The sequence below is a fragment of the Manihot esculenta genome, chromosome 12, assembly GCF_001659605.2.
Source record: "Manihot esculenta cultivar AM560-2 chromosome 12, M.esculenta_v8, whole genome shotgun sequence".
Taxonomy (NCBI): domain Eukaryota; kingdom Viridiplantae; phylum Streptophyta; class Magnoliopsida; order Malpighiales; family Euphorbiaceae; genus Manihot; species Manihot esculenta.
The window spans coordinates 9,266,994-9,282,951 of record NC_035172.2 but is presented as its reverse complement, the minus strand read 5'-3'; the positions used below and the strand labels follow the sequence as shown (position 1 = coordinate 9,282,951).

Genomic DNA, 15,958 nt, shown 5'->3' with positions numbered 1-15,958 from the left:
AATTTTTAATTTATTAAATAATATTTATATTATTTAATACCTTATTTTAAATTATAAATATTACTTAATCTTTACAATTATAAATATTATTTTAAATAATATATCTCTAATATTTTTCTTAGTCAATTATTTAATTTTTCCATCCAAAACTTCACAATCTTTTTTGCTAGTCTATTTTGAAAAGAACAAAATTCTCCTCCTTTGCCAAATCTGTAAGCTTCCATCTCCCACTTTCCTTTTCCTCTCTCCCTTGCTCACTTTGTTCTTTCTCGCAATCCTCTTCTTCCTTTAAATGCTTTTTTCTTCTCTGCATGTGGTATTGACTTGTGATTATGGTCATTACGGTATCACTCACATTTTAGACCTTACTCTTTTTATTCTCGCTCATTTTACCATTAATTTATCATATAACACTAAAATTGCCCGAAGCCCAAAGATTGGGCAATCTGCAAAGAAAGTCAAATATCCCTAAAGATTTCTCCACCGATTCAAATGGGCCATTGCTTGGTCTAGAAATAGATGCCTATATGAGCTGGTTTATACCCTTCTTTCCTTAGCCCTCTATCAAAGGAATCCAATGAAAGAGAAAGTAACCACCTAAAAAAAAAAAAAGCAAATTAAAGTTTCCACTGCATGGACAAAAGAAGCTTTTTACTTAGTCTTTCCCAGCTAATCCCATTCTCTACTTACTTTACTACTCCCTTCAAATTTCTATATATTCTCTCTTTTATCTCTCTCCACACCCTTCCTTTTCTCATCCTCCCTAGTTTCTTTAGAATCTTCAAGACCTCACTATTATCAAGAAATGGTTAAATTTGGAGGTGTTGTTATTTGTCTCTTGATTGTTGCTATTGATGTGGCTGCTGGGATTCTCGGCATCCAAGCAGAAATTGCTCAAAACCAGGTTAATATTAGGCCATTGATTCTTGATTTTCTTTCGATTTCTTGATTTAGTTTTGAGATTTGTGTGTACTTAACTGTGTAGGTTAAGCACTTGAGGCTGTGGATATTTGAGTGTAGAGACCCAAGCCAAGATGCTTTCAAGCTAGGGTTAGCTGCAGCAGCAATGCTAGGTGTAGCTCATGTTATTGCTAATTTGCTTGGTGGGTGTATGTGCATTTGTTCGCAAGAAGAGCTTCAAAGAGCTTCCCCTAACAAGCAGCTTTCTGTCGCTTGCTTCTTTTTCTCTTGGTATGTAGCTACTATACCTCTTAAATTAGTTAATTAATTAATTATTTCTTAATTGAGAGTTCATTTGGCCTTCTATCTATTAATCTCGAGAGTCAAAATGTGTTGCATAGAGACAGTCGAGAGCTCACCTTTTCATATAGCACTTGTGTTGATCCTCCGCGTGTGTGCACAGTAGCAAAATTATGCAATAAAATAGAGGATGATTTTCCTACACGTTCATTGATAATTTATATTAATCAAGGAGAGGAAAAATAGATAATATTAATTAAATTGTATTTTTTTTTCTGTTGAAATCATTTTAATTCAATAATCAATGCATTTATAATTAAAATTAATGGATATAAAGAGTAGTATTAATTTAATTATTTTTAATTCGGTTCAAATTAAAAAAATTAATCGAACCGAATTAATTTAAAATTTTGGTTTAATTTTTTATTTATTTCAGTTTGTTCGATTTTTAATTTTAAAAATTTCGGTTATTTCAATTCGATTCGATTTTAATCAGTAAAAAATCAAAAAAAGCGAACCGAACCTATTAGTGATAATAATATGTTATTTTCAATAATATACAGAAATTAGATTATATTAAAATTAAAATATTTTAATTAAATTTTAAAATATTAAAAATAAAGTGTAAAATATAAAATTTATTAAAATAAAAACCGTTCAAACTGAATTGAATCAAATTGAATCAGACTGATTCGATTCAATTTCTAATTAAAATTGATTCGATTCGATTTTTATAAATACTAAAATTTTAATTTTTAATTTATTCAGTTCGATTCAATTTTAAATTGAACCGAGCGAATACTAACCCCTAATTTGCATGATTGATTGAAAATGCAGGATCATATTAGCAGTTGGATTGTCAATGCTGGTGATAGGCACTCTATCAAACAACAAGTCAAGGGCTTCATGTGGTTTCTCACACCATCATTTTTTCTCAATTGGTGGTATTTTGTGCTTTGTTCATGGGCTTTTTTGTGTTGCATATTACGTTTCTGCCACTGCTGTTCTTAGTGAGGAAGAAAAGTATGGTGGTGCTTAAACTTTTTTAACCATTAATTAAAATCCCTTTTTTTCCTTTCCTTTTTAAAGCCATTAGTCATTTTCATGCCCTCTTATTTCAATCTAAAGTTTGTAATCATTCTCTTTAATTTGTGGCAACAGATATGTACAACTAATTGATTATATTAATATTGCTAATTAGTATTTAATTTTCTTTGCTTGAAGTTTAAAATAGAGAAAATAATTTAATTAATACATCTTGTACTTGATGCAATCTTTGGGACCATTTTAGAGGAAATGCTAATGGGTGGTGGTACGTGAACATTTCAATTATTCAAAATCTTCCCTTTTTTTTTTAATGATATGATATGACTTAGAATTTTTTTTAAAAAAATCAGTGATAAAAGGAATTTTTTTGTAAAAGTTTGAAATAAACTAAAAAAGAGTAATGCATACATCCAACTCAATTTATTTTGCCAAAAAAATAACTTTAAAACTAACCTAAAATAAATATCCAGACCCAAAGACTTTAAGTAAAAGAAAACTTAATCTACTAAGAAAAGAAATGGAAACTAAACACCAGCGCCGCTGGCATCTCCACCCCAATAAACTCCTTCAAAATCCAACATCACCACTACAAAAGAATCAAATCAAGACATAACAATGCAAACAAGATTTTTCCTAGAAAGAGAAAACATGAAAGCGCTTGAGTTAGCTAAGCAATAACAATAAAATGAAAATACAGAAACCCACGCAGCTAGCTGTATTTGCAACCAGAGGGAGATGGTTGGTAATGGGCGGAGCTCATTTATACAATTAGCTCTTTAGAGACCAAATGCTTAATGAATAGTGGTAACGTTCTTAGGAGTTACGATACCCAATAAAAGTCAAAATATGTTATTCCTAAGAGAAACTTAAATGTCAATTGGCATTGTAGCAAGTACACATAGCCCTCACCCTACATACAAGGAAAGAAAAAAAAAAAGAAGAAACAACACTTAAAATCTGAAACTTCCTCTTAGCACAAAAACATACACAAGCCATCACAACACAAGGGTTTATATAGGAAAATTTTCGATGCCAGCATTAGCCAAGCAATACTATTTGATGCTACAAACTAACGACACGCATTTTCTCTTCATGAAAATTTATTGGTGTACTTAAAAAATAAAAACTATAAAGTAAATCGAGGGTGAGAAGGACAAATTTACAGTTGGATAAGGGACGGCAACTGACTCCTCCTGCCCGAAAGGGATGACAATTAAATTAATCATATTAATTGAATATGAGTTAGACCAACATTTGGTCTTAAGCTCATTAAGAGAATAAGATTTAAATTCTTAATTCTATCAAAATATACTTGAGGCCTACATCACATTAAATCAAGTCCACATTAAATATGACCTAGTAAATTTCTTTTTTTTTATCTTCTTCCAAGTTTATATCCTACATGACTTTAATTCATCATATGAATTATATTCTTTAAGATTCATGTCCTACATGGATAAAATTCATCATTATGAATTTATATTTCTTATTTAAAATCTATATCCTATATTGATAGAATTGATCACATGAATTCATCTTCTTCCTTAAAATCCATATCCTACATGGATATAATTCATTACGTGAATTCATTATCTCCGTTAAAATTTAAATTTAGTTCAAGTCATGTTAGAGACTTGCAACTTACATTGCTAACTAAATTTATTAATTAATATAATTAATCAAACACATTTAATTAATTAATTAATTAATTAACCTTGCCAAGAGTAGTCCTTATATGTGTGGCTTCCCAGATTCATGGACAATTGGCAATGGGAATATAAACAATCTTTCCACATACATCAAATGGCATGCCATGCATTCTCAATTCTCATAAACCATGATTAGTGTCTAGCATAACGCGTCATGGCTATCTAATTAATAATGAATATATTATTCTATTCAATCTGAACCATGATTATAAATTATCATGCACTAGAATCCTTGCATTACACAATCTCAATCCAAGCAAGGGTCATAGTAAACATCAAACCCCAATACTATGGATTTTATGACCTTACTTAATTCTAATTCTTGATTAGTAAGACTTATATTAAAAATCCTCTCTAATTAAGTCATACTACCTTGGCCAAGAACTTGTTATTAAGAATAGTTAATCGATCATAGGACTCCACCCGTTTACCCGAGGTAACAAATTCCGTGTTGACTAACCCCTTACTTCCATGTACAACTAACTTGAGCTAACACTCACCATATATTCATACATTGTACAAATATGTAAGCAATATCAAATTCAAATCATCTACACATGAGACAAGTGTAGTCTCAAGTCTAAGGATTATATGCACTATTATGATCTAGATGAACAAACATTGACAAGAGTAAACTCCATGTGTTATTCATCTAATGCCATTAGTTCGGTACTCATCACCCTAAGCACCCACAAATCTGCCAAGACATCATATGTCTTATGGCATGAGACTCACCACTCTACTGTCTTTGATATCACTATGTTGATCAGTAGAGGCAGATAGAGGTAACAGTCTACTCTGGATAAATCATTCCCAATGGGGCATCTACGACTGTGAACATTTTACAACATTCTGTACAAGTATGTTCCGTCATCGTATTCTCAACTCCTTGAGAATGGAACAACTACCAAAAGCTAATGAGAAATAGATTATATTTAATTATTTAAAAAATCTTTAGTTAATTAAATTATTTATTGTTTATACCTAGGGATGTAAGATTATGTCAAATCAATACTACAATGTATGGCTCTCGGGACCATATTTCCAACATATATAAGAGTGGAGATATATACATCCATGACTATTTTGATATTGATTTTTTGAGCTACTAAGATATAAATGATTTACTTCTGAATGTATTCAAAAATGGAAATGTGCAAAAAAAAAGAAGGATAACGTAACTTTTTAAGTCATTTAAAGATGGATTATTTTCAATGGCTGATGACAAATTTTTATGGATACTCTATCATTATTATAGTAAGATTAAAGAGCTTCTCATTTATTCTGAGCATGAGTAGGCATCTCTATGATCGGTGACTCATTTCCCTCATTTTAAAATATTGTAAGCTCCTTAGATCTAGGTCTAGTTTTAGCAATGCTAATAATAAGTATGCATTTGCCAAGGATGGAAACATTAGGTTTGATAATATAACTGAAGGGGATTTAAATGATAAAAGAATGGATACTCAAGCGCTAGTTTTGTCCATAGTGATAAGTTAGTGAATTCCTATTCAATGATAATGCTGTTAAGTAGTTAATTCAGACTTTAGTGGGTTAGGAGAAAGTGAGCCAATATTCAATGATAGAATTGAAAATTATAGAAAGATGTGAAGGTGTATCAATTGACACGGTAGTGGGAAATGCCAATGATGATAAAGATGTTTCATTAGGTAAAGTAATAAATGATAAGATGGATGTTGACTTGAGTAATCAAGTGAGGATGGCAAAAGAAATGCTAATGAGTACTTATCAAGTGATGATCCTGGCTCATACGAGTCATTTAATGACTCAAGTAGACATGAGGAACAAAAAGTTGTGAGGAAGAAAAGTAATAGGGCAAGGTTTAATAAAGATATTGAAACACCAACTTCTAGTCTTAATATGAAATTTGAAGATGTTATACAATTTAGAGAGGCTATAATTAAATATTATATAGCAAGGAGAGTGAAAATTAAATTTGTAAAAAATAAACCAACAAGATTAGAGCTAGATGCTATGAAAAATATCTTTTTGTAGTATTTGTTAGTAGGAGATCAAAAAATGATCCATTTATTATTAAGACACTAAATCAAGTGTTACTAAAAGGGGAGGCAAGCCAAGTATTGCCAAAAGGTAGATTGAAAAATAAAAGCAATATTGTATTAGAAATTTAAAGAAAAAAGAGAAGGCTATCCTAGATCAAAGTTATTGTTAAATGAAGAATTTTTTTCTTTGAATGAATATATTACTTCACATGCTTCTTGGATTGGTTTTTGGTATTTTTTGTGATTATTACAGTTCTAGATGGAACATGTGATGAAATGATGGGTCAAGTTCCTATAGGAACTCTAATTTGCTCACTTATATTAGTTAACATGGACATCAAATATTGTATATTTTAATTTCGATAGAGTCGGGATAGATTATATTTCAACTTTTAATTTATTTCTTATATTTTTTAAAAAATATAATGTCATTACTTCCCCTAAAATAAGTAGCCATAAAAAATTGCAAATGTCCATTTCATATGCTAATTCTTTTTCCCTACACAAGTCGGTACATTACATAACCATTCAAAATGTTTCTGCATCTTTATATATTGAATACAAAAGTATCATTCCTATTCCTACAACATTCCTACCTAACCTACATATAACCAATGTGCATGTATCATTCCCATATATTCATCTAACTTTTGGTAAGTACAAGACATATTAAGACCCATAGTAATAGCACAATCTAACATAATAATGATTTTCTTGAATTCTTGAACGCTACATCATTTCCCTCTTTAATTTTGTCTCCTCTTAACTTAGCTAACTCATTACTCAAAGAGTTCAATTCATCTAATATGACTCAATGAACTTGAAATGTTCTTAATTTGGATTTTTCACTCTCCAACAATTTCTTTGCATTCAATCATTCAATTATCAATTTCTTGGTTGGTCCATTTAGATGACTTACAATCAAAGCAAGCAAAATATCAACAACCTTTATCGTGGCTATTCTAAAATAGAATTAAAAAAAATTACCATAGCAGCACTTTTTCACTGAGCAATTACTAAATCTAATATGAAATTTCACAAACCATACTGATGTAATACAATAATCAGTCAAAGTAATCCATGAGTTGTCACCATAAAATATGATCATGTAGTAAGAGTCTGATAAATCGATACGTGATCCCACCTGTGAAAAGGAAAACCCATACTCCGTAGCACTCGGCTCTCCATCAACACTCACCCTCTACTGAATAGGTCAAGTCTTCACATGAAATTACCATTAGCAGTTACAATCCAGCAAATCCCCATTAAACTTGTAATCACGGGATCCCCAATCAATTGGCCAACTTCATCTTCTTACATTATAAAAGCTACTTCATCTTCTTATAGTATAAAAGCTAATCATCGTAGAGATTATGGTATGCATTCTTATAGAATTACTCTTGAATTCTAAATAATTCCTTATATTCGCCCTTTTTCTCAGATTACTGACTTAAGCGTCGAAGTGGTTGCCGTAGTCGCCTATCACCTTACTTTCTCTTTCTTGCAGATTGGTCAATCGTGCACAGTTTCGTTTTAAACAGATCAATTACCTTATAATTTGGGTATTTATAAAACCTTCTGCCCTAACTAGATTCTTTTCAACACTTCCATATCTTTGTAGGGATTCAACAATGACACATTTGCAACAAGTACATGCTCATCCATATATCTTCTCGTGCTTGAGTTTACTCTTATTGAATAAGATGATCAAGTAGAAGACGAAGAAGAACCCATAAGGCCTTATTAAACCAACTTACATAGAGAGAGAAGGGAAGAGATCTGCATATACAAAGGGCAAGTGACAAAGAGAATGGGTAAATAACTGAAATAGACGGCAATATAATGTTTGTCTATTACGTGGTATTCACGTGATGTGTTCTAGTCTAATTTGATATGATTTAAATAATTAATCGACTTATGTTTAATGTTTTTAAATTTAGAAAGGTTTAAATAGATAAAAAAAAGGTTTATTAAAGCTTAAATAAACATCATACCAATTAGCAGAGACTTAAAAGACGATTTTTGCCTCATAAAGAGTATTTTTAACAATCACATTCTATAACTTTTATTCTATTTTTTTATATTTTATTAATTTATTTTTCATTATCATACATCGACTTTGAATTTACATCTTATTTTTTTAATAGTTTTTCTAACTTTTCATTTAAATTTTTTAATCAATGGGATTCATATTTTTATAATGTATATTAACTAATTATAAAATATATACAATACATTAATATATAATATACCATACATAAAAAATATTTTTAAAAAAGTTTGAACACACCATGAGTTAATAACCAAAATCCCAACCTAAAACCGATAATTTAGGATTCATTCGTTAACTCGACGATTTTTATTTTTTATTTTTTAAAAATTAAAAATAATTTTTTTAATTTTTCTTATTTACTTTTTAAAAAAAATTTCTAAAAATAAATTTATACTTTATTACATAAAAATAACAAAATATTTTTTTTAAATATAATATAAATAATTTTATAAATGATTATACATAAAAATAATATTAAATTGTTTTTACGATATATATGATATTATAATAAAAATTAGTATTTAGTCTTTGTGTGGTATAGAAAAATTTATTAGTTAGTTCATCAATTTTGAAAACATATTAAAATATCCTTGAGATTTTAAAAAGTCTACTTATTAGTCTTTTTATTAATTTTAACGATTAAGTATTATAAAAATAAAAATGTTACTTCGTGGTATATGAAAACTCAGTAATTACTCATTTAATTTTAAAAAATATATTAAATGCCTATAAAGTTTTAAAAATGTATTAATTAATCTATTTATTAATTTTAGCTATTAAATATTATAAAAAAAAAAATTTTAATGCTTTTAATATAAAGAGACTAATTAATAAATATTTTTATAAAATCGAGAGACTAATCAATATATTTTCATATCACTTAGACTAAATAGTAAAACATTTAATGATTAAATTAATATAAGGATTAATTAATATATTTTTTAATATCTTAGAGATATTTTAATATATTTTTAAAAATTAGACAATCAACTAATAAATTTTGCTATATTATATACATTAAATAATGCAATTTATTTATAAAAAGTTTAAAATGCTCTTAATATAAATAGAATAATTAATAGATATTTTTATAAAATTGAGAGACTAATTAATGAGTTTTTTATATTACAGAAATTAAATAATAAAATATTTAAAAATTAAAAGTAATGGAAGGATTCATTAATAAATTTATTAAAAGTCTAAGTACTGTTTAATGACTGGAGCGACACGAATCGCACCCAACACACTCACACATTAACAAAAAATTGATATTTTTTCGATTAACTTCATACTTTTTTTTATCTTTCAGTATTATATTTCATATATTTTATAATCATTTCAATTATATGTATATCTAAATAAAGCTCAATTATTCGTTGAATCCACAGAGTAGTTGGGAAAACCTCCAGAATGAAATTTAAATTTTAATAATTATAACCATCAATAAAATGAATTTAAATTTGAATAAAACTTATCCAACCAATTAAAATAAAGATTTTATTATTTATAATTTTTTAATGAAATTAAAATTTTTAATAAAATGAAATTCCAATTAAATCATCTAATCAATCTAAATAAAGAGTTTTATTTTTATTATTTGAATTAATCTAAATAAAGATTTTAACTAATATTAAATTTAAATATACTTTGTTTGGAGATTTCTGTGTTTTTATGAATTTTTATTATATTTATAAAAATTGATTTAATTTTACTGATTTGACTAAAAACTGTTTTTGCGGGGATAAAAGATATCGATTTAGTGATAATTTTAGCATTATAGGAGTTCTTTCCCTCCTTTCGGGGGAAATAAGCTTTACCACTTTTTCTAATCTCCGGCGATTTGCTTTGATTTGAGCGACATAAATGAGGCAACAGTGGCGAAGAGAACTCTTGATGAGTTTTTAGTCCTATTTTTGGGTTTTGTTTGATGATTTGGGTGCTTTTAGTTTCTCTCCTCTGTTATGTAATCTTGCCCACAGAGGCTTTGATGCAGTATTTATTTGCAATTAAAAATAGTAATAATAATAAAACAAGCGAATAGATTGTTGTGGAAGCTAGGAATTGGGATGACTGCCGAATTTAATGGGCGTAGAAGCCAAACAAAAGAGAGTTTTGCAGAAAAAAAAACGGAAAAAGAAAAAATGCACCAGCCGGGAATCGAACCCGGGTCTGTACCGTGGCAGGGTACTATTCTACCACTAGACCACTGCTGCTCACCTGTGCAGTTTCCTGAAGCCATTTTACATAAAACCAATTTGAAATATTAAAATCATTTCCTTTTAATTGAAAAAAGAAATAGATTTGTTATTTAAAATTAAAGAAATTAATATTATATTATAAAAAATAATATAATTTATTAAGTTCATACCATTTAGACTTAAAATAAGAATTAAAATTTTTTTTTATATAATTGACTAATTAATTCGAATTTAAAATTATATAAATATAAAGATGACTCTACTGGTATACTAAATTGGTTTAACATTTACATTACGTTTGAATTGTCAAATAGATCTTATTGTGAAATTCAATGAAAAATTGTGAGATTTTTATGTATCCAAAGTTTAGTATTGGTACTAAAGTTACTATGAAAGTTAATTATTTAGACTTTTATTTTTGAAAAACTTAATTCAAAGGTTGATGTATTTTGTAATTATCTTTTTTACTTAAAATTACTGGCATAATAACCATAAAAAAAAAAAACGTAAAACTTTCATGCTCTTTTTAAATCTAACTATTTCTTTTATTATTATTTTTTTTTCAATTCTACGTGCTAACTTTAAATTTCATATCAATTTTAGTATGAGATCAATTTCCAGCTAAACACTCAGAGAAATAATCTGATGTGGCACCAAAGATATATAAAATTATTTAAAAAATCAATTAAATTACCGACTGGACTAATAATACAAAACTCACCATTAATACCAACTCTGCCATTGGGATATTGGTCCATTTTCTTTTTATAGATTTATTTCAGTATTAAGGAGAATAAATAATTGAAATGCCTTTCATTTTTTATCAGCCTAAATAAGTGTTAAACCGGTAGAAAATTCATGAAAATTAAATTATTTAAATTTGAATATGTTTATATTAGTAATATTTAAATTCATATTAAATTTAATTAAAAATTAATATAAATTATTTAAATTTATTTCAAATCTAATTATTATTTAAATAAAACTCAAATTTTATTAATTTTATATATTTTAATTTATAATTTATATAAAAAATATTTTTTATTTAAAAAATTTAATATTTTAACAAAAGAAATTTTAATTTTTAAATAAAAATATATAAAAAATTATAAATATTATTATAAAATATATAATTTTATATTAAATTATTTATTTATATAAACGACAGTATTACTCTATAAATAAATTTTAAATTTAATGGAACTCAACCTATATTCAATTTTAAATCAAATCAAATTTGAAAAATAAAAAAATTGAAAAAATTGAAATACTTAAAATTTTATATCGAATCGAATTAATTGTATAATATAATCGAATCAAACCAAATTGAAAAATATCGGTTCAATTTTGGTTCGGTTCATTAAAAACTAACAATGATCAATCTAGATACCTCTAACAGATTCAGATACATCGAACAAATATCTAGAAATGTTCCAATATATAAATCTTCAATCAAAAAGCAATAATAAATATTAAGTCATCAGTTCAATCGATCTCAACACAAATATCAGATCTAATACTAAAGAATATATAATCAATATTTAAAAAGAAAACATTTTTACAAACAAATAACAAGTTGTAAGAACATGAGAAATGGATGATGATTGAGACCCATTTGCAGATGAAACCGCATATCCATGGATGGTTTTGACAACCATGAGAAAATGAAGGAGAATATTGAAGGAAGATTCAAAATACCCACAAATAAGTGAAAAACAGTGAATAGTCTTTATTGCAAGGTGCAGCTTCGTCTACGAGTTGTCTTCCTCATTCATCCGAGGAGTTGTCTGCTCCTTCATCGTAAAGAGCCTTCTCCTTCGTTGAGAGGAGTTGTTTTCTCCTTTGTCCATAGGAGTAACTTTCATCGCAGGATAGTGCAACCTTTCAACTTATCATGATAGAAGAAGAAAGTGAAAGGGTGGAGTGCAATTCCGTGGAGTGAAAAACTGAGGATAGAGCGAGAGAGAAGAAAGAGCGTGGCATGAAGAGGGGTGGGGTGGGATAGGCTGTAGAAGATAAATAAAGAAGGGGACTAGATTTCATCTTTTATATATATATATATATATATATATATATATATATATATATATATATATAAGCAATTTAGTTCAATTTTTTTTATTGATTTCAGTGAATTAACCGAATCGAACTGAAAATTAAAATATTCTAAAAATAATAATCAAATTAAACCAAATAAAAATTTCAATTCAGTTTGATTTGATTTTTCGATTGAAATCGAAAGTGCACACCCTTAATTACAAGATCTGAGGCTCTATGGCTGTTGGGCATGTGGCTAGGGGATAATAAAAGCAAGTGTATTAGTGGTGGGGATTGAGTTTGGTTTTTGATATTCTTCCGGTTATGAGGGTTTACCACTCCTAGTAAATACTTTGGGATGTATATAATAATTCATTGGTGATTCAAAATTGAGAAGTCTAGGTTTTTTTTTGGTTAGTTGAAGATGAAATTTTTTTTCCTTTTATTCTTTTTTTTTTCTTTGACAAGCGGACAATTTGGTTCAGGAAGCATGCCATATTCCATTCTAAACATTTATAGTTTGCAATTGGCTTTATTATCGAGCCGGCTAACAGATGAACCCATATATTTTTTTTTAATTGTTGTCCTTTACAAGAGATATGATGGAATTGACGAGAAACAATCCTTTTACATTGTTTCTTAAGATCCATTCTAAACATTCATATTGTTTCTTAAGATCTCCCCATGCTCCCGGGCTAATTATAATGGGCTTACTTTTGTAAAGCCCTTTGGCCCTTTCCTTCATTTCCTTGCATATGTGTGTGGGCCGGCCTTAATATTTATTTCAAAGGTTATTAATCCTATAAGGCATTGATTCTATCATTGAAGGCGATTGGAATTACCCTCCAGAAATTGTGGCATTGAAGCTCGCCTTTCTTCCTTTCTCGCAATTCTTCACGCCATTTGATCGTTGGCACTGCTAGGAGTGTAGGGTGATGACCGCTGGATTTCTTCACCCTAGAACAGGGGCTTGACCACAGCCAAAGGCCCATGACACAGAGGCCCACGTACTTGATACCCCCCAACAAGCCTGGCTCATTCCAGCTTCCGGGCCGGGCTCAACCAAGCCTCCTCACTCAGTCCAGCCTGATCCCTGACCAGCAGACCCCACTCAGGCCCAGCGTCCAGCCCAACTCTCGGCCCAGCCCGGGGTCCAGAACAGTACTCGCCAGACAGCCTGGCAGATCCGCTCGAACGTACGCATGAGGAGAATCAGAGGCCGTTACGCATGTAACAGGCAGCTGATACCCTAGTACACCCGAATTTGTATGGCAGAGACGCGTGGCCCAATCCTGGAGAGACCTTTACACGTCACCAGCAAGCAAGACAATGTATAAAAGAGGAGTCCCCTCCTCAGAAAGTTTTAAGCCTTATTCTGTAACACAAAACCCTGGAAAAACCCTATTCTATTGGATCTCAGATCATCAATTGGCGCCGTCTGTGGGAAACGAAGGAGATCTTTTCATCACCGGAGTTTTCACTTTCAAAACCCACTGAGATCCACAATGGCAAACCACCAAGAAAGTAACCTTAATATTCCAAATGACTTAAGCTCCGCCCAAGAGGGGCAGCAGTTCTCTTTTTCTAGTCCTATGACGTTGAATAACCAAACACCCATCTCTCTTAATCCCTCGCCAGGCTTGGCAGGGAATACTCCCACCATGACCCTATCTAACCAAGACATTCAAACCATGGCTCTCCAGCTGCAAACCACTGCTCACTGGTTGGGGCAGATAATGCAACAGAGGGGGCTTAGCACCCCAGTAAACGTACTCCCAGTAGTGGAGGAGCCTAGAACCGATGAACCCCGACCTACCTCTATCTGCCTCCAAACTAACAACCACGATGCCGGAGAAGAGGAAGAACCGGAGGCCCGAATCCATGGGAGAAGGGCAAGAGAGATGATAGAAAATGAAGAGGTGGACGACTATTCTGCTGAAACAACCAGGGAAACGGGAACTGAAACAGAGGAGGAAGAATGTAGTTTGGGCAAAAGATCCAACCCAGAAGACGAGAAAATGAACCAAAAACTGAAAAGGTTGAAGGAGCAGCTCCTAGCCGAGCTAGGTAAGAAAGGTCAGAGTCAAACCTCCTTGCCTACTTCTTCTCCCTTCTCGAAGGTAATGCAGCAGGAGACCGTTCCCAAAAAGTTTATGATGCCACCGATGGCGGCCTATAATGGGGCTGGAAACCCGAGAGAACATGTCATGAACTATAAGACCTTCATGGAGTTGCAAACTCTGTCAGATGCCCTGATGTGCAAGGTGTTCCCAACAACGCTCTCGGGACCAGCGAGGGCATGGTTCAACAGCCTGGAGGCCGGAAGCATTAAAAGTTTTGGAGATCTTGCCCTCCGCTTCATCAGCCGGTTCGTAGCCGGGGTGCCAGCAGATAGGAAGACGAGCTATCTGGAAACAGTTAGGCAAAAAGCTGGTGAATCTCTCAGAGAGTATGTCGCCCGTTTCAATACGGAGGCCCTGCAGATTTCCGAGCTCGACGAAGGAAGGGCGGTAGAGGCCATGCAAAAGGGAACAACCTCTGCCGAGTTCTTTGGTTCTTTGAGCAGGAAACCTCCGACCTCACTGGCCGAGTTGATGAAGAGGGCGGAAAAGTACATAAGGCAGGATGACGCCTTAGTAACAAGTAGATTTGCCAAAGGGGTGGCAGGAAAAGAGAAAGCCCCGGAGGAAGGAAGGCTGGAGAAACACGAGAAGAAGCGTGGGAAGAGGCCTGAGCCATATAAGCAGGCCTGGGAAAGAAGGGATCAAAGGCCCCCCCCTCCTCCCAGGGCTCATGAACCACGAGTGCTCCCCCCTTGGGTTCCTGAGAAGCCTACTCCCCTTAACGCTTCCAGAGCCGAAGTGCTCATGGCAGTCCAGGATAAGGAGTTCCTCCAGTGGCCTACACCCATGAGGACGGAAGCAGATCAGAGGAATCCTGACAAGTATTGTCAGTACCACCGGACACATGGCCACGATACAAATAACTGTTTTCAGTTAATCGCGGAGATTGAAAGATTGATAAAAAGGGGGCATCTCAAAAATTTTGTGAAGAAACCGGAGGGGCAGAGGCCTCCGCCCAGTCCGGCAGCCCAGATGCCCAGGAGAACCGGAGCTGGACCAGTGAATGATGGGTCTAGTGGGACTATTAATATGATTGTTGGAGGAACTGGAGGACGGATGAGCCGTCGAGGAAAGAAGAGAAACCGGGAAGGAGAGATCAGCAATGGCGAGGTCATGCAGATCGTTGAACACTCACCCATGGCCATCGTTTTCTCTTCAGAAGATGCACAAGGCATTCAGATGCCCCATGATGACGCGCTTGTTATTGAAGCAGTCATTCATAATTTCCGGGTGAAGAAGGTTCTGGTGGATGATGGGAGTAAGGTCAATTTATTGCCATATCGGGTTTTCCAACAGATGGGAATCCCGGAGGAACAGCTGGTTCGGGACCAGTCACCCATCAAAGGGATCGGAGGAGCACCGGTATTTGTAGAAGGGAAGGTGAAGCTGGCCCTTACCTTGGGAGAAGCACCCAGAGCTCGCACCCATCATGAGGTGTTTTTGGTGGTTAAACTCCCACTGAGTTACAATGCGATTTTAGGGAGGCCGGCGTTGTTTAGCTTTGAAGCTGTCACCAGCATCAGGTATTTGGCACTCAAGTTTCCAACGGAAGAAGGAGTGGGAATGG

At 32.2% G+C, this 15,958-nt stretch overlaps 1 protein-coding gene and 1 non-coding gene across 2 annotated transcripts; one reads left to right on the top strand and one right to left on the bottom strand.

The window, feature by feature from the left end:
• Nucleotides 1-670: 670 nt before the first annotated feature.
• Nucleotides 671-2,408, top strand: LOC110628735. The gene is made up of 3 exons (XM_021775533.2): nt 671-904; nt 986-1,191; nt 2,038-2,408. Exons 1-3 carry the CDS (start codon nt 806-808, stop codon nt 2,237-2,239), a joined length of 507 nt encoding a protein of 168 aa, XP_021631225.1. The 5' UTR covers nt 671-805; the 3' UTR covers nt 2,240-2,408.
• Nucleotides 2,409-10,175: 7,767 nt separating this feature from the next.
• Nucleotides 10,176-10,246, bottom strand: TRNAG-GCC. The gene has a single exon. It is a non-coding gene; the product is annotated as a tRNA-Gly (tRNA).
• Between the last annotated feature and the right edge of the window lie 5,712 nt (nt 10,247-15,958).

Coding starts and splice junctions, on each gene's coding strand:
- LOC110628735 (XM_021775533.2), top strand. CDS start 806: ATGGTTAAATTTGGAGGTGTTGTTATTTGTCTCTTGATTGTTGCTATT. Junction 905..985: donor CAGAAATTGCTCAAAACCAG/GTTAATATTAGG, acceptor TTAACTGTGTAG/GTTAAGCACTTGAGGCTGTG. Junction 1,192..2,037: donor GCTTGCTTCTTTTTCTCTTG/GTATGTAGCTAC, acceptor TTGAAAATGCAG/GATCATATTAGCAGTTGGAT.